Source organism: Nyctereutes procyonoides, unplaced genomic scaffold, assembly GCF_905146905.1.
Source record: "Nyctereutes procyonoides isolate TBG_1078 unplaced genomic scaffold, NYPRO_anot_genome, whole genome shotgun sequence".
Taxonomy (NCBI): Eukaryota; Metazoa; Chordata; class Mammalia; order Carnivora; family Canidae; genus Nyctereutes; species Nyctereutes procyonoides.
In genome coordinates this window covers 1,403,358-1,429,689 of record NW_026575049.1, presented here as the reverse complement: position 1 = coordinate 1,429,689, position 26,332 = coordinate 1,403,358, and the positions used below count along the sequence as shown (strand labels likewise).

The 26,332-nt window shown below is 57.9% G+C and overlaps 4 protein-coding genes across 28 annotated transcripts in view; 3 read left to right on the top strand and 1 right to left on the bottom strand.

Annotated features, from left to right (window-relative positions):
* R3HDM2 (R3H domain containing 2) overlaps positions 1 to 1,136 on the top strand; it is a 163,113-nt gene extending 161,977 nt beyond the window's left edge. For all 23 annotated transcript variants that reach the window (XM_055328356.1, XM_055328354.1, XM_055328352.1 and 20 more), the window contains one exon: positions 109 to 1,136. In XM_055328356.1, coding sequence (XP_055184331.1) covers positions 109 to 449 — 341 coding nt within the window. In that variant the 3' untranslated portion in view covers positions 450 to 1,136. The remainder of the gene's footprint in view (positions 1 to 108) is intronic.
* Positions 1,137 to 1,225: 89 nt separating this feature from the next.
* STAC3 (SH3 and cysteine rich domain 3) lies at positions 1,226 to 10,177 on the top strand. 3 transcript variants are annotated; one of them, XM_055328361.1, is made up of 12 exons: positions 1,226 to 3,271; positions 3,957 to 4,023; positions 4,296 to 4,557; positions 5,314 to 5,411; positions 5,627 to 5,699; positions 6,617 to 6,714; positions 8,210 to 8,276; positions 8,462 to 8,511; positions 8,816 to 8,901; positions 9,076 to 9,127; positions 9,217 to 9,354; positions 10,000 to 10,177. In XM_055328361.1, the coding sequence occupies exons 2-12, from the start codon at positions 3,958 to 3,960 to the stop codon at positions 10,096 to 10,098; spliced, it is 1,089 nt and encodes a 362-aa protein (XP_055184336.1). In that variant the 5' UTR covers positions 1,226 to 3,271; position 3,957; the 3' UTR covers positions 10,099 to 10,177. The 3 variants fall into 3 exon arrangements, with proteins under 3 accessions (XP_055184336.1, XP_055184338.1, XP_055184337.1); XM_055328363.1 differs by lacking the exons at positions 3,957 to 4,023; positions 4,296 to 4,557 and having other exon boundaries at positions 3,130 to 3,271; XM_055328362.1 differs by lacking the exons at positions 1,226 to 3,271; positions 3,957 to 4,023; positions 4,296 to 4,557; positions 5,314 to 5,411; positions 5,627 to 5,699 and adding an exon at positions 5,710 to 6,359.
* A 5,517-nt stretch (positions 10,178 to 15,694) lies between these two features.
* Positions 15,695 to 18,236, top strand: NDUFA4L2 (NDUFA4 mitochondrial complex associated like 2). Its single transcript, XM_055328364.1, has 4 exons — positions 15,695 to 16,283; positions 16,616 to 16,704; positions 17,375 to 17,435; positions 17,535 to 18,236. The coding sequence occupies exons 1-4, from the start codon at positions 16,227 to 16,229 to the stop codon at positions 17,589 to 17,591; spliced, it is 264 nt and encodes an 87-aa protein (XP_055184339.1). The 5' UTR covers positions 15,695 to 16,226; the 3' UTR covers positions 17,592 to 18,236.
* A 177-nt stretch (positions 18,237 to 18,413) lies between these two features.
* SHMT2 (serine hydroxymethyltransferase 2) lies at positions 18,414 to 23,329 on the bottom strand. The gene is made up of 12 exons (XM_055328360.1): positions 23,206 to 23,329; positions 22,034 to 22,234; positions 21,448 to 21,527; positions 21,094 to 21,294; positions 20,719 to 20,800; positions 20,465 to 20,587; positions 20,211 to 20,350; positions 19,704 to 19,869; positions 19,407 to 19,506; positions 19,174 to 19,329; positions 18,986 to 19,093; positions 18,414 to 18,879 (listed from the first exon to the last, which is right to left on the bottom strand). Exons 1-12 carry the CDS (start codon positions 23,236 to 23,238, stop codon positions 18,752 to 18,754), a joined length of 1,518 nt encoding a protein of 505 aa, XP_055184335.1. The 5' UTR covers positions 23,239 to 23,329; the 3' UTR covers positions 18,414 to 18,751.
* Between the last annotated feature and the right edge of the window lie 3,003 nt (positions 23,330 to 26,332).

Sequence of the window (26,332 nt, the reverse complement as noted above, 5' to 3'; positions counted from 1 at the left end):
GACGCCATCTATAGACTTGGGTCAGCTCTGCAGACCTCTCTGCTGGCCACTTGCTGGGCCTTCATACAGTTCCCTCTCATAACCGTGGCATCTCTCCTCCCCTTCCAGTACTGGGCCGGGTGCTGGAGGTAACAGATCTCCCTGAGGGCATCACTCGGACTGAGGCGGACAAACTCTTCACTCAGCTCGCCATGTCCGGCGCCAAGATTCAATGGCTCAAGGATGCTCAGGGGCTGCCTGGCGGGGGCGGGGGGGACAACAGTGGGACTGCTGAGAACGGCCGCCACGCGGACCTCGCTGCCTTGTACACCATCGTGGCTGTGTTTCCCAGCCCCCTGGCTGCCCAGAATGCCTCCCTTCGCCTCAACAACTCTGTGAGTCGCTTCAAACTTCGAGTGGCCAAAAAGAACTATGACCTGAGGATCCTGGAGCGAGCCAGCTCCCAATAAACGGAGGAGGGGAAGGGTCCGGCACAGTAGGGGTGGAGGCAGGGTGGAGGGGATCTAGGGATCCTGACAGACCATGGACAGAGGCAGAAAGGAAGGTGACAGACACTGAACTGGAGCCTGAGACAGTGGGGATGAAGACGGAACAGACACACTGGCACTGGACTCCTTCTCGCCCCCCTGCCATGGGTCCCCTCGTTTTCCCTGGTTGGCCCCCCCTTGCTTCCCTCTCCTTCCTATCCTCTTCTGTCATTTTTTATCTCTTCTCCCACCATGAAATTAATTTTTTTCATATTTTTGGTCAGATAGAATTGGGAGGATCACACACTCCCCTATTCAATCCCCTTACCATCCCAAGCTCCCTTTTCATTTCTGGTCTTTATGAATATATTTATATGGACAGAATTAAGAAAAGCAAAATTGATTTCCCCTTTCTCTCACTTCCCCCATCTTGTCTCCCCAAACCCCAAAGAGTTAATACTTGGGCCTCCCCCCCACCTCCCAGAACACTTGTATATTGTTTGTTTGAGGTTTGTGCCGCAGTAACAGACAGTATTTAATTGCACATACAGATGTTTGCTGGGTATATTCACTGTAAATTTTATTTAATCTGATTTTTTGTTTGTTTGGGGGGTTATTTGGGGGGAGGTTGATTTTGTTTTTAAATATAAAAAAAAATCTGTCACTGGACATCAGTCCCTGTTTCTCTGTTGCTGCCCTGGTGTGGGTGGGGGTTGGAGGTCCTGGGTAGGTACAATCCCACAGCTATTGGAAGGGTTTCACGTAGGATGGCTTTCCCTAGCCTATGCACACATACCTTCCTAACACTGTTCCGTGCATCCCACCGGCGTCCTTGTACATAATGTTCTGACAGATGGCTGGGTCTCTAATGGGACCTTTGTTCTGGCCTTTCCTAACTCTCCAAGTGTGGTTTCATCAGACACATCACTTCTCAACTCCAGACCTCTGAGTCCTTATTAGTAAAATAAGAGACTTGGACTGACCTACTGGCCTACCTCTGAGGTTCCTTCCATTTTGTTAATTCTGTGATACTCCTTTAGGGTCCCTTGTGGCTGAGCTGGGGAGGGGTGAGCGAGGTCCAGAACTGGGTTGAGATGGTGGCCTTATATGTGTCCAGAATCTGATCTTCTGAAAACTCTTCAGGGATGGAGGACTTGGGTCCTTCTTTAATACAAAAGCCATTGGGTTCTGCATGGTAGAACAGAAGTGGATGTTTCTTACAATAAAAGCTATGTCAGTTGAACTTGCAGTGCCGAGATCCCATATTATCCAGGCATACTCAGCAGTCCCTGTCCTATGCAACTGAAGAAAGGTGAAAAGCAGACATTACCCACCCCGTATGGACGGAGCTTTTCCTCTCGCTGAGGCTTCTCAAAGCTAGCCCTGTTGTTGTGCAGCCTGTCAGACCAAAGCCATTAAGAGCCATCCTGCAGGCCCTGCTCGATCTCACCCACCCCTTAAAGAAAGAAAAAAGAGCAGTGACAGAAATGACAAAGCACATTACCCTGGAAATCTCTTGGGTGTGGGTAGCAGTATCTCTAGCCAGGCTCCTCTGAGGCTTGTCTGACCCAGCCTCCAACATAATCCTTTACTTCTTACAGATACAAGGGATAAAGCAGCACTACATGACCACATCCAAATGGCTGTCCTCCAAGATGGGAGTATCTTCTCTTTCAGCCATGTCACAGCCCAGAGTAGGAGAAGGCTGCATCCCTGCGAGATAAGATGCCAGATATCTCATTGACCCATAAGTTCATATACTGGGGCATCAGATGAGGGAGATGGAATCAGGGAATCAAAATGATTTCGAAGTGTGGGGCTCAGCTATCCTATCTCCAAAAGTTTACAGTCCTCATGGGGAGGCAGACTTTACTTACTGAAGATAAAACCCGCCCTGTGTCGTAGCTATTGCCTTCTGTCCAGTGTGAACAAGACCATCTCTACCTACCTGACCATCAGACCCGCAATCCCCCAGAGCCCCTCAGATGGAAGTCCCAGCCTGGATTTTTTCAGTAGTTCTTAGATTTCCCTTCACCCTGAGGACAAGATTTTAGAATGGAGGGAAGATGTTCCTGGGGCACTGGAGGGAATAAAGCAGTACTATGCATGTTCCTCACTACCTTTCAGGATGGAGCAGGGTACCCCTACCACCACCCATGGATAAGGATGCAGTCTAGTCTGGCTGATAGGAAACCTCTGAGAATTCAAATTCTTTCCTTCCTAAAGGTTTGAAGCTAGATGAGTGCTTGAGGGTGTAAAAACACATGGCCACAAGAAGCCAATGGCTGAAAAATCAAAAGCTAGTTTCTAAAGTAGGTCCAGGGAAGGTAGAATTGGAGATGTATTTGGACCTTGGGGAAAACTGTTTACAATTTCATCTTTATCTTCAGTCATCCAAAATCACCTAAATGAAGTATGCAACATGAACAGACACTGTCCCTTCTTGAATTTAGCCAGAACTGACCTGTACACCATAGATTAAAAAAACCAGGGCATAGCAGCTCTGGGGGATGGGAGGAGTTAGGGTCCAGCCCAGCCCAGACCTCCCCGTGTCCAATTTCTCTGTGTCAGCTGTGTCGCTCAGCTGTCCACTTTCCTCCAGCCCTGTCATTTCAGCTCTGACACCAAGGCGAGAGACTAGGAGGTCTACAAATAACGTCTGGGTAGCCGGTGTGAGTACAGAGGGTACTGGGGGGGCTTAGCCCCCAAGGAAGAGGACCAGTCCTCCCCCAGCACCACCATCAAGACCCCAGGGGCTCCCTCTTCCCTCCACAGACTGTGGGCTGAATTAGGGAATCCCAAACGTAAGTTGCCTCTTCGTCCTCTGTCCATTGTCAGAACTGCTCCCTGCAGCTTCCCCAATCTGTAGCCTATTCAATGTCTTCGTTTCTCTCTTGCTTGTGAGTAGTTGGGGTTTTAGGAGTGAAATTATTATTCCAGGACAAGAGCTAGGATTGGAGGGTGGGGTGGAGGTGGGGTCAAGGGAATGGAGTAGTAAGGGAAAGAAAGGCTCATATTACTCTGAAAACTTAAAATAGCTGAGGACAGGCAGGCTGGGAACTAGGCCCTGGGCCCCCGGGACTCAAGAAAGGGGTATGGGTGAACAGATGTTCCCAGCCCATCCCTCCAAGCATGCTTCTGGACACATTAAACCTCTTGAAGAAAAGGGATCTGGGAAGGTGTGTGTCACATCCCTCTTGCCCACAAATTCCCAGGAGAAACCAGGAAAATCTCTAAGCCATACTTGGGTTGCCCCTCAGTGGGGAAGGATGGGTATCAGGAGCTGGTTGGGAAGTTCTTCAGTCTGCTGTGCTTTTCCCTGGACCTCCATGGAATCTGTCGATAAGCCTATGTAAAAGGATTTCTGTTTAACCAAATTTCTCCTAAAATCTCCCTTTCAAGAACCACCCTATAGTGAAGGACAGGAATTAGGACAGGAAGAACAACAGTCAGGGATTAGATTTCATAGTGGGGTCCAACCTCTTGCAGGATGACAGAAAAGGAGGTGCTGGAGTCCCCTAAGCCCTCCTTCCCAGCAGAGACTCGGCAAAGTGGGGTGAGTCTGGGCCTGTGACCACCGGGTATGGGGAGCTCGGAAGCCACTGCAGCCCTTCAAGAATGCTTGAATTCATCTCACTTGTATGTGACTCATCTGTTGTCAGAATGCTAGCCAGCACCTGCATCCCCCAATACCTCCTAATCCTGGGGTGTGCCCCTTGCCCACACTGAAAAATGTGTAGTTAGTAGTCAGCCTTACCTGCTCTGGAGAGCATGACAGATCTTTTAACTTTGGGTTTCCTCCCTTCCCCCATCCCCTTCCTCCCTCAGCTACAGCGGCTGAAGCAGTTATTCAGGAAGGAGTCTCCCGGGACAAAGGAGATGGAGCTTCCCCCAGAGCCCCAGGCCAATGGGGAGGCAGTGGGAGCTGGGGGTGGGCCCATCTACTACATCTATGAGGAAGAGGAGGAAGAAGAGGAGGAAGAGCCACCCCCAGAACCTCCTAAGCTTGTCAATGATAAGCCTCACAAATTCAAAGATCATTTCTTCAAGAAGCCCAAGTTCTGTGATGTCTGTGCCCGGATGATTGTGCGTGAGTCACGAAGGGAAGTGGAGAGAGTGTGATGTTGAAGGCAGGAGGTGGGGGAATGGGCTCAGGAGAAGCGCATTTGTATAGCAGGCAGACTGGAGCAAGAGGCAGCTTTAAGAAAACGCTAGCAGAGAGGTGCCTGGGTGGCTCAGGGGTGGCTCAGCCCTGGCTCAGCCGGCTAAGCTAAGCGTCCAACTCTTGATTTCAGCTCCGATCATGATCTCAGGGTCTTGAGGGGGAGAGTCCCTCTCCCTCTGCTCCTCCCTCTCTTGCGTGCGTGCTCTCTCTCTCTCTGTCAAATAAAAAAGTAATCTTTAAAAAATCAACACCAATAAAATAAAATAAAATAAAATAAAATAAAATAAAATAAAATAAAATAAAATAAAATAAAATAAAATAAAATAAATAAAATAAAAAAACACCATTAGAAAGAGAGTGTGGGACCCCCTGGGTGGCTTAGCAGTTGAGCATCTGTCTGCCTTTGGCTCAGGCATGATCCTGGAGTCTCCAGATTGAGTCCCACAGCAGGCTTACTACATGGAGCCTGCTTCTCCCTCTCCCTCTCCCTCTCTGTCTCTGTCTCTCTGTCTCTGTCTCTCTCTGTCTCTCATGAATAAATAAATATTAAAAAAAAAACAAAAACAAAAACCCGAGAGTGTGGTCCTAGACCAAAAGGACCTGAGAGCTAGAGTAGCAGCACTGGTACAAAAAGGAAGGGGCAATGGAGAACTTGACCCAAATGTTCTTGCTTTTCCCAAGTCAACAACAAATTTGGGCTTCGCTGTAAGAACTGCAAAACTAACATCCACGAGCACTGTCAGTCCTATGTGGAGATGCAGAGATGCTTCGGCAAGATCGTGAGTAGGCTCTGGGGAGCGAGAAGGAAGGGAGGGGACGTGTTGCCAGCTCCCCCCTTTCAGTCCCTCCGTCCCTCCCAAGTCATCACATCCATTTCCCTGCTTTTTCTTTCTCAGCCCATCTCTTACCCCAAGAAGGGGTTTAGTCATGGGAGAGATGGGGTTCTGAGCCATAGCTTGCTGTCTCTAATGCTTTCTCCCATCTCACCCTACAGCCCCCTGGTTTCCACCGGGCCTATAGCTCCCCACTCTACAGCAACCAGCAGTACGCTTGTGTCAAAGATCTCTGTAAGTGCTCCATGTGGGACCCGAGGGAAAGGGCAAGCCTAGAGATGGTTCCAGCACCACCTCTAAATCTGGAAGCCAAATTCTGAAACAGAAAGATTCTATTTCCCATGGTTCTTGCTCAACCTACCGTCTTGAATACAGAGTCCATATTCCTGTTTTATAGCTGAGGGAAGATAAGATTTAGCGAGGGCTCCACACCACTAGCAGGAGACAAAGCCAAGACTGAAACCTTCATCTGCCTAGCTTCAAACTCTGGGCTCTTCATATGTAAAACTATTTCTAAGCAAGAACAAGGATTCTTGACTGTCCTCATCCTTGTGACAGAGTAATACCAGTCTCAGGGCTAGACCAAGAGCTTTGGGCATCCTGGGCAGATTCATAATTTGGCAACCCTTACAAACATATTCGTTGACAATTTTACTCAACATTTATTTGGAGGAGAGGCTGATCTTTATGAGGAGCATGGGTGGAAAAAAGAAGAACCCATGGTGGCAGCACTCCAGCTTGCACATGCCACTCAGCAGAACAAAAGCCAGCAGTTAAAGGACCACTCTCCTTAAAAGGAGAATAGTGATTGTGAGCATTCCCCAACTCCCAAGCAACTTATTAGCAAAGTTGTCTTTCCAACATCATATAATGCTCTGCCTGGAAGGAGTGCTGGTAAGTATTTTTCTCCATCACATTACATTCCCAGTGATGTTTTTATAGCTCTTTATAGATTGATGACCTAGATATGCCCAGCTGACCCCACCCTAATCCTACACACACACACACACACACACACACACACACATACACACACACACACGTATCCATCTACTTAATACCACCTCTCCCTTACTTAGAAGGTCTCTCTTTCCTTCAAGTCTTTCTCTGCTTCCCCAGTAATAGCTTCTTTCTTCTCCCATTCCCACTAGCTGCAGCCAATCACAATGATCCTGTGTTTGAAACCTTGCGCACTGGGGTGATCATGGCAAACAAGGAACGGAAGAAGGGACAGGCAGATAAGAAAAATGTGAGTACCATACCTTCCTCTTGAGGTCCCTCCAAGAGATTCCACAGAGCAGGTCCTGTCTCCTCTCTAGAAAGCTGACAGAAGCTAGGGATTCTCTTCCCCTAAAATTGCACATAACCCAACAAATTTTTGCATGCAATTTTAGAGAGCCTTGGGTTGAGAATTCCTGCCATAGCATGTGTTTTCTCTAGAAACTCCCTTCTGGAATTGTCAGATTAAGCACCATAACCTACTGAAGGTTAGGTCCCCAGGCTCCTGGCATTGCTAGACAACAGAGGCAAGAGCCATGCTTTTGGATTTGGGGAAGCAAACCTGTCATGCCAAGCAATCAATTCTAGAGCCATGAAGGGTCCATGAATATCATCTGAACTTACTCACTTATCCTATAGATGAGGAAACTGAAGCATTAGGCTAGCAGCCAAAAGCAACTTCATTTCCTTTCGTAATAGGGTTACTAGATTGGTGATGCCATAGACTTGCATTCAGTTTGGCAAAGAATTTGTTAGCATATCCTTATATCTTTCTGGAAAGCCAGGATGGACTGATGTGGATAACAGTTAGTTGGAGTCCTAAAATTGGATGAATGACTATGCCCAAAGAATCCAGGTCCTTTAGAGAGTGCCTAGCTAAAGGGAGATTTCTGATACCTTATAACATGAGTTGGTCCTCAGTCTTCATCTACAGAGATTTTTCTCATTGATGCAAATGAATGTATAAATAGTATTATCCCTTAAGTCTGTGGGAAACCTAGGAGGGGAAACTTATACACTGAATAGTATATTCAAATATTTTGAGACTAGAAGAAAAGCTCAAAACCAAGAATTTGAAGTTTTGTAAGGAAAATGAACATGTCTGCTCTAGGATCAAAGAAATCAACTGTACAAAAACTGGAAGAATTGGCTTCTGAGTAGTTGTTATGGAAGTTGGGTACAAATTAGCGATTTCTGTAGAATGAACTAAGACTTACAAGGCCCTAGCAATGTGATTTGACTGCTTTCAGAAAGGCAAGCACACTCAGGTTCTATTCTCTTAAGGGAATTATAAAAACCATGCTGCCCATTTTTCTCTTACACACTGGAGTATTTTTAAGAGCAGACATAGTAAAAATCCTAGAATCGGCATCATGGAGGAGGGGATGATTTAAAGGGACTATGTTCGCTGTTGCTCCAGAGGCCAAATCAGGACTGATGACTAAACGTTACAGGGAGACTGAATAGGTTAAATTTAGGGAATTGCCCTCAAATTGCATGAGCTTACTTTGTAAGGTAGTGAGCTCCTGTCATTAGCTGCATTCAAGCACAATGTGGATGGTCCACCTGCCAGGATGTTTTACAGGAAGCTCAGGCATTAAGCTGGTGGTTGAACTGGGTATTTCCTCCAAGGCTCCTTCCAATCCTGAGATCCTATTATTCTATAGTTGGCTGGCCTGGCTGGAGAGCCAGGGCAAGCATGGGTTCCCAGGAGAGCATCTTCCTAACTCTTGTACCCCCTCCAGCCTCTAGCAGCCGTGATGGAAGAGGAGCCAGAGCCTGCCAGACCAGAGGAAGGCAAACCCCAGGATGGTGAGTGTCACCCACCTCCATCCCTATAAATGGAGTAGGATCAGGGGCTCTGCTCTGGTACAGGGAATGGAGGGCCAAAGGGTATGCCAGGTTTGGAGATAAAAGTGGCTCTGCAACAGAAGAGTAAAAGAATGAGGACTACCTTCCAGAAGCTAGAGACAGTTTGTCGGTGTTTCCCACCCCAGGAAACCCTGAAGGGGATAAGAAGGCTGAAAAGAAGACACCTGATGACAAAGTGAGACTCCTCTCTCCCTGCATGGACCCCAATCCTCTCCCCAACCCAGGTCGATACCACCTGGGCCTCAGCAAAAGCTCACACTTACTCCATGGGTTCCCATCACCCTTAACCTGCTTTTTCCACCACACACACACACATACACACACACACCACACTCATGCACACAACAGATTCCTCTTAGTTCAGGGAGCTGGAAGAGAGTTGTAATGTAGTGTGCCTGGAGAATGTCCTTGCCTTGGACTCCTGACCCTCAATGTGGGACAGAGGAGCCCAGAGACTCATCACCTCCTTTCACCCCCAGCACAAGCAGCCTGGCTTCCAGCAGTCTCACTACTTTGTGGCTCTCTATCGATTCAAAGCCCTGGAGAAGGACGATCTGGATTTCCCGTGAGAGGCCTTAGGACTGGGACGGGGGTATACTGGGAGTGGAGAGGGAGAGCCTGGCTCCCTATGGGAAAGGAAAAGGGGGCACTCAGGGCTTGGAGCCTGTTGGGGCTGGACCTGGGCCAGATAGGTAAGTAAGCCCCCTGAATCTCAGAGGCCTCTCCCTTCCTCTCCCAGGCCTGGAGAGAAGATCACAGTCATTGATGATTCCAATGAGGAGTGGTGGCGGGTAAGAGAACTGGCTGAGGCTAGGGTGGGACATTGGTTGACTTTAGAATCTGAGACCGAGAGACTGATTCTCCCTGCCATCTCCTCTAGGGGAAAATAGGGGAGAAGGTTGGATTTTTTCCTCCAAACTTCATCATTCGGGTCCGGGCTGGAGAGCGTGTGCACCGAGTGACCAGATCCTTCGTGGGAAACCGTGAAATAGGGCAGATCACTCTCAAGAAGGACCAGGTAGGGGCACCTGGGGGGCGCAGTGGGTTCAGCAACCAACTCCCGGTTTCCCCTCAGGGTGGGAAGATTGAGCCCTGCATGGACTGGGCACTTAGGGTGGAGTCACCAAGAGATTCTCCCTCTCCCCCTGCTCCTCCTGCTGTGCTCTCTCTTTAAAATAAAGATAGGGGCACCTGGGTGGCTCTGTCAGTTAAGCATCTGACTTTGGCTGGCGTCCTGATCTCAGGGTCTGGGGACAGAGCTCCAATGGGCTCTCCGCTCAGTGGGGAGTCAGCTTGTCCCTCTGTCCCTCCCCATGCTTGTGCTCATGCTCTCTCGAAAGAAAGAAAGAAAGAAAGAAAGAAAGAAAGAAAGAAAGAAAGAAAGAAAGGGAGGGAAGGAAGGAAGGAAGGAAGGAAGGAAGGAAGGAAGGAAGGAAGGAAGGAAGGAAGGAAGGAAGGAAGGAAGGAAGGAAGGAAGGAACCAGGTAGCCCTGGTGCCGCAGTCCAATCCCAGGCCCCAGGGTTCCTCGGCAAACCACACTCCTTACAGATCTTAACCCCTTCATGGGGCTAGGATAGGCCTCCATAAATCCAGGCACCACTGCTCTCCCGCTTCTACCTTTTCCATTGATTCCTCTCCCTAAACCTTTAATCCTTCATTCAGATCGTGGTCCAGAAAGGAGATGAAGCCGGCGGCTACGTCAAGGTCTACACCGGCCGCAAGGTGGGGCTGTTCCCCACCGACTTCCTGGAGGAGATTTAGGCGCGCGGGCGCTGCGGCCGGGAGATACCCAGGCCCCACTCTGGGCGGGCCCAGGGGAGGTTGGGGAGGAAGGGGCGACAGCAGCCGTGCTGGGGGCGGGAGGGGCGGGAGGGCCCGCAGAGCGTGACGGGGCTCCCGGGAAGGGACGGCCTCGGGCGGGGATGCCGGGGACGCGGAGCAGCCTCCCCTGCGACCTCCCGGCCCAGCCCGTGAGAGCTGGAAAAGGAAGACCGCGTCGCTACCCGGAGGCGCCCGGGGCTGTGGGAGGCGAACTGTCGAATATTGCGAATGTATTAAAGTTCTGAAAAAAGTTAGCAAAATTAATTCTTTAACTGGGGGCCGAGGAGAGGGCCTACGAGGCGGCGGCGGGTCCCCCCCAGCTGTGTCCCCTCACCACCGTCGGGTACACTGCCTTCCCCCGGGGCTGAGGCCGGTGGCAGGTGGGGGTACAGGTGCCGTCCGCGAAGGGGGCCCCGCCTGGAGTCCCCAGCCCGCGCCCCGGCGGCCGCGGCACCTGGCGGCGGGGAGCGCCCTTCCGTCTCGGAGGCGGCTCAGTGCCGAGCTGCGCCGCCAGGGGGCGATGCACGATCTCGGTTGGAGAGCGGAGGCCCGGGCGGGGGAGGGGGCGCGGGAGGAGCGAACCTGAGACTCCGCGCCGGAGACCCTGGGCCGGGGAGGGGGCGGGGTGCGTGCCGTCTCCATGGCAACACTTCCTCGAGTCCTCCGGGAGCCGAGCGAGCGAGGCCGGGGGGCCTCACCCCTCCCGCGCGGCCCCCGCCCCAGCCCTTCACGACAGGTACCGGGTGCGAGGGCGCGGGGCGGCCGGCAGAGCGGCTCACGCGGAGACCCCCCCCGCGGCGCGCCGTATGCAAATGTTGTTGTTTGCATATGCAAATATGCAAATGCGCCGGCCCCGGTCAGGGTGGCAGGTGGCGAGGAGCGGGAAGGTGTAGGGAAGGGAGCTGAAGGCTACGAGGAGTTTGGGGACGTGGGAGCCAAGCAGCGGGAGGCGGCCTGGGGTGGTCCCTGGGGTCGGGCCGGCAGGGTCTGGAGCCCGATGGCGGATGGGGGAGGGCCGGCCCGCCAGTCAGGAGATGCTCCTCTGCCCGCTGTCTGCCAGGCCTGGGGTTGGCACCGCCTGGCAAGGTTGGCAGCGGGAGCCCGGGCACCATCTGCTGCCGGCGGGGGGAGGGCAGAGGCTCAGCTGGGCTGGGGAAGAGGAGGGCCCGGACGGCCGCGCCCCCCTTCCTGGCCAAAGGCTGAGGCGCCGTGGGGGTGGGGAAGCGCGGGGAACTCCCGCTCCCGCGCCCTTGACTGGCCCGGGAGCCTGGGGGCGGCGGCCCCGTAATCGCCTTTGGGCCGGCAGAGGAGCAGGTCACGGCAGCCCCCGACCGCCACACACGCCCGTCGCCCCCTTCCCGCCCGGGCCACGCCTGCCCAGGGAGGCCGGCGCGGGTGGTCGCAGGTCCCAGGCTGGCGACGCCAGGACTCGGGCCGCGTGTCTCCATCAAGACATCTGGGGGACTCAAGACCAGAGCCGCTGGATCCTCAGAGGGCCTCCCCACAACGCAGAAGCAAAACCAATTTACTGGCTCATTGGGCGGCGATGCTGGTGTGGGGGTGCCGAGAAGCAGAGGGAGCTGCTGTGCTCCCCCTACATTCGGGGGGCACTCTCCCCCCCCCGCCTCGCGGAGCCGGCAGCTGTCCCTAATTAGAGCGGCGGTTTAATTGGATTTATCAGCAGTTAATAGGAAATTAAGCAAAGGGCCCGAGAGAGGGAGGGCGGGAGGAGCGGGCAGGCCGGCTGTGCGGGCCCGAAGGCCGGCGCTTGGGTGCCAGGGCTGGGGACGGCCAGTATCGCTCTTGGCCGCGCCCCCCCAGCACTGGCCCCCCGCGAGCCCAGGCCAACGCCCAGAGCAGGGCTCTTGCGGGGGAGGCGGTGGCAACAGCGCCCTGGGTGAACCCCACCGCCCCTCACTCCGGCAAGCCGTGCGCCGAGGTGATGGATGATGTTGCCACACACAGCAAAGGTCATAAGTCTGGGCCAAGGAACGGACTGAATTGAAAACAGACCGGAGGAGGGGCCAGGTTCCCCGGGGCCAGGACACAACCTGCCCCTGCCCCTCTGCGGCCGCTCCACTCTGACCTACAAGGGGAGGACTGGGCCGCCTCGCCGGTGACGGTGACCCGAGTGAGTGACCGAGGCCCGGCTCTTCCACACCCCTCACGGCTGCGTGGGAAACCCTGGCAGTCCCCCCGCAGCCACCAGTGATCCCGTGTGGCTCCCCCGCCCCAGGTGCTGGGCTCCAGTGGCCCAAGGTCTGCACCACCCACCCTGGGGGCCAAGGCAGGAAGCTAGCACCCTGCCAGCAGACCTGGGGGGGGGGGGGAATGCGGCCAGGCAGGCCTGCTCCAGGCCGGGGGCACTGGCAGCAGCTCCTGTGTGCGTGCAGATTGGTGGGGTCCCTCCGTGTCCCTAGAGACTGGGGGTGCCTGTGCCCTGAGGTGTGAGGTGCGTATATCAGAGCAGGACGTGTTAGGGTAAGTTGCTCTGAGCATCCGGGCCCTTAAGGACGGATTAGTTGGTCTTGTCCCCATCCTACCCCCTCCCCGCCAATCTCCCTCATTTTTGTCTAGCTTAGGCCCTGGCGTCTAGGGGATATGTGCTTTGACGTGTCTGTGTGTCTGTCCCATCTTCACGGCTGGGTGTGCCCCGAGTGTGGGCATCTCCGCGTGTCTCTGCAAGACTGTGTATGTGAGAATCACGAAGAGCCGCCGGTGAGTGTGTTGCTCTGGCATCGCTGCCTGCAGGTGTGTGTGTCTCCGTGACAGTGCGGGGGCGTGTGCCTGGGTGTGAGCCGCGCGACCGCGTGTATTCGGATGACAGGGTGACGCACGCGCGGTGGTGTGTGTGTGTGTGTGTGCGTGTGTGTGTGCGTGTGTGTGTGTGTGCGCGCGCGCGCGCCTGGGTGAGTCTCCCGCACCCACCCCCCCATTTCTATTCCTCTCTCCTCTCCGGGCGGGCTTGGCTCCGCCGTCCGCATCATCTCCATCCATTATTGAAGAAACAGCCGCGTCCGCTCCAATCACATCAACACCCCCCGCCCCCCTCCGTTCCGCTCGCCTCGCAGCCCCTCTGGGTCCCGGGGAGGGGGGCGCGGCGCGGCGGGGGCGCCGGGCAGAGAGGGCCCCTGACCCCGCGCCCCCAGCCGGCCGGGCACCGGGACGCCGGGGTCCCCGGCGGAGAGCGCTTTGCATAAACAGATGGCGCGGGCGTCTTTGTCTCGCTCGCCGGCGCGGCTCCCAGCTCCGCGGCTGTCTGGCTGATGCAATCGCGATCATCTCCCCGAGCCTCGGGACCCCGCGCCCTTAATAGCTGCAGAGGGGGTCTGGGGCTCCGGGGCTCCCGAGCGGATGCCGGGCGCCCCCTCCACGCCCCGCAGCTGCAGAGGGAGGACGGAGTCCGCGCCGAGGCGACGGGCACGCGGAGGTGATCGCGAAGTGGACCCCGGGCAGTGCCCGGAGCTGTCCCCAGGCCGGCTGCCCGCAGTGCTGCAGCCCCCCAGGAGCAGCGAGCCGGAGACCAGGGCTGGAACCGAGGGGTGGGGGTGGATAGAGATGAAGACAGAGACCGGCGTCCGTAAGGAGAGACGCGGAGGGCAGAGAGATGTAGAGGGAAAGACAGCCGCGGAGAGACGCAGAAACAGATGCGCAGGGACAAAGCCTGCCCGAGCTGCAGAGGGAGAGACAGACAGACACAGCCAGGTGGTAAGGAACAGACACGGAGGCAGACAGACAGAGCCTGGAGAAGAAAGAAAGGCAGCCAGAGACGGGGCAGGCAGGGGCCCAGGGCCGAGGGCAGCGCGCAGTCTTAGGCGGGACCCGGCCCAGGCATCTGGGGCCCACCAGCCCCTCGAGAGGGACCAGCCAGAGCCTGGCGAGGTGGGAGACACCGCGGGCCCACCTCAGGCCCAAAGAGGGGACCCAGTGCCCTGGCAGGAGTGGCAGGAACGGCCAGGTGGGACCTGGCCAGGTGGGGCCTGGCCGGCGCTCCAGGCACGGGCTTCCCGCCCCAAGCAGCGGGGCGCAGCGCCCGCACGGCCCGACAGGGGGCGCCCGGAGCATCGCCCCGCAGAGCTTGGGAGCAGCTCGACCTCCAGGGGGCGCTCGCGGCCCCGACCCTAGCCCGCTCGCCCCGCCCCGCCCCGCCCCGCTGCTGCCCTCGCGGCGCGGCCGGCGCGCGGTCCGTGTCCTGGTGAAGTCCGCGTGCAGCCCCTGGTCCCCGCGGGAGCCCCGCACGGCCTGGGCCACGCCCGATCCGCAGCTAACGGCTCCTGCATCCCTCGCGCGCCTTGGTCCGCGCGGCCTGAGTCTTTCTGATGGGAAAGTGTGGCGGGGGGGGATGGGACATGGGATCCGGATTTCCGAGTTGCGCGCCCCAGCTCAGGCCCAGAGATCGCGACCCAGAGATCGCGACCCAGGTGCGGGGGGGGGGGGCTTAGACGAGGGCTCAGAAACGGGTGCGGGGTCAAAGAGCCCTGGAGAGGCCAGAGGAAATAAGGCGCTTGCGAAGTGGGGCGCTGAGGCCAAGCAGAACAGCCGGCGGCTCCAGGGAAGGAGCGGGGCGGAGGGTCCGGAACGCGCCTGGCCACCGAAGTCACAAGAAATGGTCCAAGAGCCTGGGCGAGGGCCCCGGAGGCACGGGGCCAAACGCCCCTGTCTGCGGCCTGGCGGCCCAGCTGGGGCATACCGAGCCAGATGTGCAGCCCAGATGTGCAGCCCCGGGAGCTCGAGCTCCGGGACTGATTCTTAGTCCCGGAGACTGGAGGCCTGGGGGGCTCGAGTGACAGGACAGGCCACTGGGCCGTCCCCAAGGAGGTGCCGGGCTCTGCGCTGCTCCAGGCCTGACATCCCGTCAGTCCCCCTGAGCCCCCCCCCCCCTACGCCGCAGCGAGTCTCTGTCTCTTTGTTCTCCCGTGTCTCTGACACCTTATCTCATTATCCGCCGGAGGGAGGCGGAGAGCCTGGGACCCCGCAGCCTAATTACAGCCACGCTTGTCAGCGCAGGGGGCGGAGGAGGGACCCGCGCTGGGATGGGGGGGCCCCCACCCCGCAGCCACTCACCCCGTCCGCCCGCGGCGCCGCAGGGCTCTGGACGGAGGGAGGGCTGGGAGGGTAGCCTGGCAGTGGGGAGAGGTGGTTAGAGCCAGGCTGCCGGGTCCCTAGCACCCCGGTTCCCCAGAGACGATGGCAAGGAGCTTTCCCACCCCAACAATAGCAGACACCTAAGCTGCTGCAGAAAGGGAGGCAACCGCTCTGCGCTTCTCTCTCCGGGCGTCTTGTTCTCTTTCCTCCTCCATCTTTCCCGTTTCCTCCACTCCTGCCCTTACCCCATTCTCCTCCTCTCTGGCGCAGCCAGAAACAGCGAGTCGTCTTGGGGGGCTCTGACTTCACCCTACAGGAGGTAGGCAGAGCAAGCAAGTCTATCAAAACCCCAAACTTGGACAGCGGACTTGCTCCAAGCTCAGCCAGGTGTTAAATACCCCGGCTCCCGGCCTCCGCTGGCTGTTGGAGCCAACCGCACCCGACTCCAAGACCCTCCCACGACTGGCGGGGCTGGGGATGCTGGAGGGCTGTGGGTCTGTCCTTCCTCTCCTCCTCCCTCTACACTGTGTGCGGAGGCCCAGCAGGGCCTTTGGGACCTGTCTGCTCCCTCGGGATCTGCTAGCCCTAGGGGTGTCCGGGAAGTGCTTGGGGCCCCTCCTGCCCCCCCCAACACTCCGCCCCCGCACTGGGCTTGCAAGCTGACTGCCGGGCGCACAGCGGGTCCTCCCCCTACCTTGGATCCTCCCTCAGCCTCTCAGGCCAGGACCCAGCCCCAGGCAGGAGGGTGTCCGTGGGCCAGGGCACAGCCACCTGGAGGAGTGGAGGGGCAGAAAGCCCTCTGCCTCCCGACAGTTGTCCCGCTTCGGGCGGGGACGGCGGGAGGAAGAGATGAGGGGGGTGGGGTGAGCCTGCCCCAGCGGTCCGCTGGGCCGGGCGGGCTGACCCCTCCCCAGCCGGGGGCGGGACCCCAGGAGGAGCTAGGGAGCATAGCCGTGGGGAGCCTCAGACCCTGGAGAGGCGACATGGCGGGAACAGGTCCCGGGGCCCGCTTCTACCGGCAGATCAAGAGACACCCCGCGGTGAGTTCGGTCCCCAGAGCCGCTGTCGCTAACTCCCAACTCTCTCTTCCCTGGTGGTCCGCAGACCTCCCAGGACCTGCCTCTTGCCCAGTTCCCCCAAGGGCCCTCAGCTCTCCAGGCGCCCCCAACCTATCCCTGCAATGGGCCCCGACCCTCGAACCCCCCCGGACCGGCTCGCGGCGGGCGAGGGACACGGAGGCTGCAGTGTAGCGGGAGGTCCCAGGTCCCCTCCCCGGGTGAGGGTGAGAGGGAGCCCAGGCCCGGGTGGGGGCCCAGCGGGCCGTCGGGGCCCTCGGGGAGGGCGCTGACCCCGGGCCCCGTCTTCTCCGCAGCTCATCCCGATGATCGGCTTCATCGGCCTGGGGATGGGCAGCGCCGCGCTGTACCTGCTGAGACTCGCCCTGCGCAGCCCCGACGTCTGGTAAAGGCGGGTAGGCCGCAGGCAGGGGGAGGGTAGGAAGGCCAGGGAGGGGTCTCAGCGGGGACCCCCAGGCAGCCCCCCGCGTCTGCACCGCCGGGCACCTCCACCTGGGGCCCGCTCTCCCCCACCGTCCCACCGCTCGCTCCTGGGCCCAGACTCCACCCGCTTTGGGCCGCGGAACCCGCACCGCTCCAGGCCCGGTTGCCATGACTACGCGCCGCCGGCGGGCGGCTTCGGGTACCCCCCTCCCGCCCCGGCCGGGGGAGCTGCTAGGGGCGCCGCGGTGGGGGCTGCAGCGGCGGAGACTCCGCAGGGGCGGGGTAGGGAGAGGGGGTTGGGGGGCGGCGGGAGGCCTGGGCGACGTCGGGTCGGCGCATCACTGAAACCCCAGCCCCTGGGGTCTCCGCCTGACTTCCGCTGCCCTGCTCTGGGGGTGACCCTGGGGGGGCAGGAGCGGGGGAGGCCCTGGGCTGGGTTGTCAATCCCACCGGCCCCACGCTGACAGCCTTCCTGTTCCACTGGTCACCACCCCAGTGGGTCTCTGAGAAATGGGCCTCCCAGGATAGGGCAGGGGTGCTGCTGCAGGGCAGGAGACCCTATGTGTCGCTTCCGGCTCCGGGGTCCTAGCTTCCAGGGAGCAAACCCTCACCGTCCCCCTTCCTCTCTGTAGCTGGGACAGAAAGAACAACCCAGAGCCATGGAACCGCCTGAGCCCCAATGACCAATACAAGGTACCTCTTCCATCTGTTGATCTGGGTCCCAGGACCCCACCCCCACCCCAGGCCATGAGGGGAGGCCTGAGGCACTAGGTGCCCCTTTCCCTCCTGTAGTTTCTTGCAGTTTCCACGGACTATAAGAAGCTGAAGAAGGACCGGCCCGACTTCTGAGCTGGCCGGGGCGCAAGTGAGAAGTGAAGCACCGACTCATTTCTTCCACTCACTGCCCCCTGCCCCCAGGGCGCCACTCTCACCACCCCGGCCAGCTGCTGCTTACACAGGCTTGGTTCCCACAGGAGGGGAGACAGCTCCCCACCCCCTTCCCTTGCTCCCAGCAGCGGAAGCGCCTCTGACCCTCAGCTCCAGTCCCACGCGGGGGGGAGGAGTTAGAGGGCAGGCAGTGTGTATTTGGAAAGGCTCAAACCCGCCCCTCTGCCCCCCTACCCAGGCCGGCTGGGTGTGGCCCAGGCTACGTGTTGAGCGTGGCCAACGTGAGCCAGGAGCAAGCAGAGGCCTCCCAGTGCCAAGTGACGTGGCGAGCCCCACGTTAGCCGGGCTCCGGCACCAGTGCAGGGGCGGCGCTGCTCTGGCTCGACTGGGCTCGCTGCCTGCGCCTGGCCTGCCCTGGATGCGACACCTTCGCCCGCGGAGCCGAGCTCCTCTCTGTGCCCAAGCCCACTGCTTCCAGAGCCAACAGGCATCCCCTCCCGCAGCCCTGCACCTGGGCCTCCCCGCTCCCTCCCTTGCTCCCCTCAGTCCCCTGGGATCAAGCAGAAGCAGCCGTGGGCAAAATACAATTTCATTTAACAAATTGAATTTGCTGCGCCTGCTAATCACGTCTGGTGTCGGCTCTGATCAGAGACAGAGAAAGGAGGCTGTGGCCCCCCGCCGGGGGGGGGGGGTCCTTGTGGTGGTGGTGGGAGGGAACACGTAGAGGGAGACACGCCACCACCTGGCCCAGGGGACCCCTCCCGCAGTAAAAGGAGAGATCCAGGCAGGGTAGCAGTTTATTAGACAAAAACAGAAAGGTGGGTGCCTACTCGCCCCTTCCTCAGGCTCACAGGGGCAACTGCCCTCTCCCCAGGTAAGAGCAAGGAGTCTATAACACTGAGATAATGGGAGAGTTCGGGGCAGAAAGCCCCAGGCCTCCTCCTTCTAAGTCTAGTTACGGAAAGAAATCTCAGCTACAGAGTCCAGGATAGAGCTGGGTTTCCCTAAGTAAGAGCCCTCCCCTCCTCCGGCAAAAAACTGAAACCGTCGCTCCCCTCCATTGGTCCCAGGAGACAGAGGAGAATAAACTCCAGTCCGTGGGCCCCACATCCCAAGTGCCCTCAGCGCTCATCAAAACCAGGCATGGGGAAGGCCCTGGCAAACTGCTCCACTCGCTGCCTGAGGTTGGCCAGCCGATGACTTGTTTCTGAGTCCTTGAGCAGGAAAGATTTGAAATCCTGGAGTTTGGCTGGAGGGGGTGAGGCAACACAAGGTCAGAACTCCAGGGAAGGCAGTCAGGCCGGCCAGGGGGAGGGGCACAGAGTGAGCTCAGGGAGGGCCTTGCCCCAACTCACCGGTCTTGTTCTTCACCTCCAAGCCGATGTGGACACCTTCATCTATAAAGTCCACGACCCTCCGGAAGTCATCCTCACGGAACTGTCGAGAGGTCAAGGCTGGGGCCCCTGGGAGGGAGGCAGACGAGGATCAGCCTAGTCCGAGCCCACCTGGCAGCCATCCTTCCTTCTGCAAACCCAGGTCTCACCAAGCCGCAGGCCCCCAGGTGTGATGGCGCTTCGGTCCCCAGGACAGGTGTTCTTGTTGGCTGTGATGGATACCAGTTCCAGCACTCGCTCAGCCCGAGCTCCATCCAGGCCCTTGGGCCGCAGGTCCACTAGTACTAGGTGGTTGTCGGTGCCACCTAGGGGGAGGGACAGTGAGCTGGGAGGGGGCCTCGGCCTGAGACTGCAGAGGCTCTCACCCACCCCCCTGGCTCACCAGACACCAGTGAGTAGCCTCGCTCTAGCAGGGCATCGGCCATGGCCCGAGCATTCTTCAGAACCTGCAGGGCGTACTCCCGGAACGTGGGGGTGCAGGCCTGGAGATGAGACAGAGGCACCATGACCCCAAGCGCCACCTCCTGCTGCCCTTCCACTTCCAGTGTAGTTGGGACTCCAGCCTTGACCCCACCAGGGAGCTTCCCTTTTATCAGCTCCAATTCATTCAGCAAGGAGCCCGGCTAAGCCTCCAGGCCAACTGCCCCTCCCCCACCCCGAGGAGAGTAGGCTCCCCAACCTGCTTTAGGGCCACAGCCACGGCAGCAATGGCATGGTTGTGGGGCCCGCCCTGCAGGGATGGGAACACAGCAAAGTTGATTCGGTCCTCAAACGTGTAAGGGATCTCCCGGCCAGTCTTGGGGTCCACAGCCCGCGTCCCCTTGCGGTAGAAGATGAGTCCTGACCTATGGGGGAAGCAGGTGATCAGAATCTAAGCGGAGAAGAAAGGACGAGGGATGGTGAAAGCAGAGAAGGCTGACCTGGGTCCCCGTGCTCTCTGAGTCTACTTCAGTTGGGCTGGTGTGCGGGACTCCAGTGGTCAAGGAGAGCAGCCCTTCAGCCCCACCCCCAAATCCCCTAGCAGGGAACTGCACCACAGGCAAGACAAGGAGAGTCATCACAGACTGGGCCAAAGTCTTCAGGGTTTCAGGTGAGAATAAACTCCTCTCAGATGCAGCCCAACCACGCCCCTGGAATAGGGCGTGAAGGCAGAAAAAGATAAGGCCTGACCTCAGGGAAGCCTGACCTGGCCCCTCGAAGGGTCTTGTGAGTGGTGGTGGTGACAACATCCGCATGCTTGAAAGGTGAGGGGATCACCTTGGCAGCCACCAGGCCACTGATGTGGGCCATGTCTGCCAGCAGGTGTGCCTTGACCTCATCACACACCTGGGCAGGTACAGAGACAGGCCTTAGCCTGGGGAGGCCTCCCCAAGGCTGCCCCCTCCCAGAATCTCCCCACTACCCCCTGGGAAGTGGCTGGTATGCCAGCCCTCCACCAACCTCTCTCATGCGGGCATAGTCAATGAGGCGAGCATAGGCGCTGGTACCGGCTATAATGAGCCGCGGCCGGAAAAGTCGAGCGGTCAGTGCTAGCTGGTCGTAGTCGATGAGGCCGGTTTTAGGCTGCATGGACAAACCAAAAAGCTGAAGCCCTGAGAAGGAAGCAGGACAGCTCCCTCTCCTCCCCGACTCCGGCCCAGGACTCCAGCCCCTCACCTACCCCAGCACAGCGCCAGCAGAGCCCCAGAACTCACATTCAGCTTGTAGGGCATGGACTCAAAGAAGATGGACGTGGCTGAGACCCGCTTGACATCAGACATGTAGCCATGGGTAAGACTGAGAGGGGTAAGAGAGCTTCAGAAACCAGTAACGCCCGGAGTGAACCACACCCCTCCCGCCCAGCTCCGATGCCTCTGTCCCTAGAACACTGGCCCTGGTATGCACCACCCGCACGCCAGGTCTGTTGCACGGTGAGCACTGGTTACTGGTGGCTTCTCTTCCTCATCCACTGATATGCAGGGCAGGGAGACGCCTGCATGCGCCATCCATGGCACACGGTGGTGTTTGGGAACAACTCTTGTCCCATGCCCATCCTGCCCACCAAGCCCATCACCCACCCCGGTACTCACTGGCCCCCATCGGGCAAGTCTAGCCCCATGATTCGGTCATGAGGCTGCAGGAGGGCTGTGTAGGCGGCCAGATTAGCGGGAGAGCCTGAGTAGGGCTGGACATTGACTCCCCACTGTGCAGGATCCAGGTCAAAGGCCTCCAGGGCTCTGCGCTGACACAGCAGCTCAATCTCATCCACTACCTCGGCTCCTCCATAGTATCTGCCATGAGATGGGGGTTTATCAGGGCACCCGGAGAGGGTCCCAGTATCTTCAGCAACCAGCGGCAAAGGGCTGGGAAGGCCACTCCTCTATCCACACTGGGGGCACGCCCATCAGGGATGGCCTCCCAGCCCTCTGGTACCTAGCCCTCACCTCTTGCCAGGATAACCCTCCGAGTACTTGTTGTTCAGACAGGACCCCAGGGCCTCCAGCGCAGCCCGGCTGCAGAAGTTCTGGGGTGAGGGGGGTGGGGGGTAATGTCAGAAGGTATTGAGCCCTCTTCCCTGGAGCCTCCCATAGCCCCTTCCTGCCAGAACCCCAGGCTGCAGGGAGGAAGGAGCTGGGCTCCACTGAGAGCTGTTTGCTCACTCAGCATTCCTTGTCAGGCCTGAAGAAAGGCCAGAGGAAGCATCCTGAGACACCTAGCTGCCGTGATAGGTGTCCCCAGCAAGGCCACCCGTCCACTTGAACCGGTGCTTCCAGGCCCCGCTTTCCTCTCGGGAAGGGGAAGGGGCCAGACTAGACTAGAAGGGCTCCGGACAGCTTTGGAAGCTCTCTAATGTCCCCACCCCATAATCCAGACTGGCCCTGCCTGTTCTTCAGTAAAGAAAAGAAGGAGATAAGGCCCAGCAGGAAGGCCCTGAGTCCGACAGGGAAATCTGGAGAAACATCAGTATGATGACCTGTTATCTCCTGCACCCACTGCGGCCTATGCCTGGGCCCTCTCCCCAAGCCCCACCTCTGAGGCAATGAGCTCCAGGCCACGACACTGCCTGTCCTTCTCCCTCTGCAGCAGCTCCCACATCTCAGGATCACTGTCTGACAGACTCTCCTGGCCCGTCCAGCCCCTGCTCGCCGCTTCTCCGGTCTGGGTCTGGGCCACCTCGCTGTGCTGGCACCGGGCGGCCATCCTGACCAGCCGCCCACATCTCTGCAGAGGCTAGGAGAGGAAACACCACGGTCAGATAAAAAGCATCCAAACAGTCGCCCAACAACCCTCAGCCATGCTTATCAGGCTTTCCGGCTCCAAACCTCACAGCCAGTGGTCCAGCCAGCCTTTCCAATTCTCACCACCCCCGCCTCCACCTTCAACAAGCCAGTTCTAGAGCCAAGGCTGAGATCAATGTCCAGGGGATGGTTCTGATTTGGTCCATTGATTTCACCTCAGAATTTCCCTCCACCTCGACCCATGAACCACTCTGCAAAGCCACAGGGCAAACTTTGTCCTCTAGAAGCCTATGTCTCTGGAGCTCAGGGGCAATCCACCAAGGTTCCAGAACCTCCCCAACCCACAGGAACCAAAGGGTCCCCTGAAGGGCCTCCGTGGCAGTCAGGGGGTTGGAGCTGAGCTAGCAAGGACTCAGGCGGCAGACAGCAGACGTGGTTTCCAGAGCAAGAGGTGGCAGAGCGACCTTTACGGCCTCTGGGGGAAGGGATTTGGTGGTGGCGGGAGCCTTCAGGCAGGGAAGCCAAAACCAACTTCCCGCCCTCTGTGCCCCGACCCGTCCCGTCCGTCAGTCCGCAGCGCCAAGGAACCCCTGATGTAAGCAGCGGGGCCGAGTTGCATCATCTGCACGGCTCGGGGCTGGCTGGACAGGCTCAGCCCCCCGGTCCAGGGGCCCCGCTCGCTCCCCGGGGTCCGCGGGGCATCTGAGCGCTCCTCTCCCCCAACGCCACGTGAAGGAGGCGGTCGCAGGCCCCCGGGCGCCCGGTCGCCGGAACGCGGAGGGGCCCCAGGGCTCCCCGGGCACCGGGCGGGGCTTCCCGAAGACTGCGGAGCTGCACGCCCGTCCCGGGGGACCAAAACCACGTGCGCGAAGCCGGGGGCACCCCGGGGCTGGTGAATGGGAACCGGGGTCGGAGGGGAGCTCGCGTTCTACTGGCCCCCGGTCTCCGGAGCCCCATTCTTACCCGAGTGGCCCAGAGCAAAGAGAAGGGCAGCATCGCAGCCCCGGTCGCGGGAGGTCCGGCCGCCAAGTCTGGCCGGGGGAGCGGGGTAGGAAGCCGCCTGACCCGACAGCGCGTGCGCGAGAACGGCCCGGGCAGCCACCGGATCAAGGGGAGGGGCCTACGCATGCGTGCGGTGGCCCCTTGAGGGTCTCTTGGGAGTTGTAGTCCCCTCCCCCCCGCGGGTTCCCCATCTGTAGCCCACGGTCAGAGGCTCTCCCCTGAAATAAAAGAGATCCGGTGCCGTACCACCGCCTCATTGTCCTCAAGCTCAGTGGGGTTTTTTTTTCCATAGTCCAGACAACAGCCCTTTATTGGGTGCCTAATGAAAACCTAGCATTATTAGGCTTTTTGAAAATATGAAGACTCCTCTTGGAGCTTGCGCGCCGTAGTGCACTGGAGAGCACCTGGCTCAGAAGGTGAGACTTGAGTTCAAGTTCCACCTCTGGGACAAACTAGCAAATTAGCCTATCTGGCCCTCACCTGTGATTCAAAAATAATATGTAGTGAGGATTAAATGAGTCTGTATGTAAACATGGTCTGGGATGGATCACCTTCCCCTCATCCTCTGACCTGCCTCCTCCATGGTTGTCTCCTCCTTCTGGGACACCCCGGAGCTGAGTGAGGTGTCCCTGCCTGTTGCTGCACTTGTTGAATTTTGCTACCTGTTCACCTCCTGCTGCTCCAGCAGTCAGTGAGCTCTCTTGATATCCCTGGGGCTCTAGATCCTTGGGCCCGGAAAGGATCTTCATTTTAGTCTGACTTTGTCGGGACTCATTGGCCTCTCTAGAAGTAGGTCCCCAAAGCTGGGTATCGGAATTGGCTGGGAAATGTAATATAAACATATGAATGTGAGGAGGCTTCTCTTCTAATTCAATGGATGAGTAGACATTTGCCCACTCGTGGTGACAGTGAAACTTCTCCTCAGTGATTCTATATATTTTTTAAGATTTTATTTATTTGTTCATGAGAGACACATAGAGAGAGACAGAGAGACAAAGAGACAGAGACACAGGCAGAGGGAGAAGCAGGCTCCATGCAGGGAGCCTGACGTGGGACTTGATCCTGAGTCTCCAGGATCAGGCCCTGGGCTGAAGGTGGTGCTACACCACGGAGCCACCTGGGCTGCCCTGATTCTATGTTGTTGTTGTTTTTTTTAAGATTTTATTTTATTTATTCATGAGAGACAGAGAGAGAAGTAGGCTCCATGCTGGGAGCCCAACATGGGACTCGATCCCAGGTCTCCAGGATCACACCCCACATGAAAGCAGCGCTAAACCGCTGAGCCACCGGGGCTTCCCTGATTCTATGTTTTTAATAAGATTTTATTTATTTGTTTTTTAAAATATTTATTTATTTATTTATTTATTTATTTATTTGAGAAAGAGCGAGAGAGAGAGAGAGAACAAGCATGGAGGAGGGACAAAGGGAGAAAGGGAGAAGCAGACTCCCTGCTGAGGAGGGAGCCTGACTTGGGGCTCGACTCCAGAAGCCAGGGATCATGACTTGAGCCGAAGCCAGATGCTTAACCTACTGAGCCACCCAGGCATCCCTCCTCAGTGATTCTAGAGAACCCTTTCTCACTGTGATTTCTCAAGCAGTAATTTCTAAGAACCATTGCCTTACTTAGCAAAATTACATATTCATTCATTCACTCATTCAACAGACATGTTGAGCTTCTACTCTGTGCCAGACATGCCCTAGCCTTGGAGATGTAAGAATAAATCGCTGACTGCTGGGACATCAAGCAGTGATCAGGTAACAAAATGCAACAAGTGCAGTTATGGGCAGGGGCAACTCAGCTCCCTGATGTCCAATGCCCCAGGGGGGCGGGGTGGGGGAGGAGAAGAGGATGGCTGCAGAGGCAGTTTGTGAGTCAGAGCAAGAGGAGAAGGGCCGTCCGTTACAAAACATGTTCACATGCAAAGTCTCATTTTTTTTTTTAGATTTTATTTATTTATTTGAGAGTGAGAGAGAGCATGAGCAGGGGGGAAGGATAGGGAAGCAGACTCCCTTCTGAGCAGGGACTGGATCATAGGACCAAAGGCAGATGCTTGAGGGACTGAACCACCCGGATACCCGCAATGTCTCATTTAACCTCCAGAATATGCTATTTTATTATTGCCTTACAGGCGAGGAAACTGAGGCCCAGATAGGCTAACTTGCTTATTCCAAATTTTCCCACTTGGGTCTCATACCAGGCCTCAGAACTCCCTGCTTGGCTTTAACCTCCTTCCCTCCCACTCTAGCCTCAGGTGTTCTGAGGTCCTTCCAGCAATAGGCCCTAGGTTGGGGTTCTTCTTCCTCCAATCTCTGACCTGGAACCACCTCTGCCTCCTTCTTCCTTTCAGCTTGATCTTGTTATTCAGCCACCCACCCACCCACCCATCCATCCACCCACCCATCCGTCCATCCATCCATCCATCCATCCATCCAATTATTTTCCCCTCACTGACTTTTCAGTCCCACGCATGTCTGGGTCAGACTCACCTGTGACTCAGTTTCCCGATGGAACCAGTGAGCAGTCCCCCGGAGAGTCCTGCACTCTGAGTCGGCATCTTGGCCCAGAACTCAAGGAGAAGAAAGGCAGACCGCGAGGTGTCGAGGCGTCGTTCGGTGCCTCAGCTTGTCCCTACCCCCTCCGTCGCCCCAGTCGGGGTCCCCAGGGGAGGGGGGCGGCTGAGCCTGAGAACTGCTAATGAAGCCGCAGCCAATTAACGCCTGGGCCGGGCTTGGGGGCGGATAAAATTAGCCGCAGCGGCGGCAGGAGGGAGCCGGCGGCGGGGGCGGGCGGGCAGCTGGCTGCAGGGGCTGCAGGGGCTGCAGGGGCCGCAGGGGCCGCGGCGGCGGCGAGCGGCGGCCGCTCCAAACTCGCGCCCGTCCCTCCCCCACCCGCTCGGGCCTGGCCCCCTCCCTCCCTCGCGCAGCCGTCTGCAAACTCAGCGCCCACGAAATTAGGAAGGAAAAGGAAGATCGATGACTCCAGATGCCACAAACACCGTTCCCCTCCCCCACCGCCGCCTCCCGCCAGCCCCTCGGAGCTTAGCAGGTTGTCAGCGCTCGGCCCACGCCGTCCCTGCAGCTCGATCCC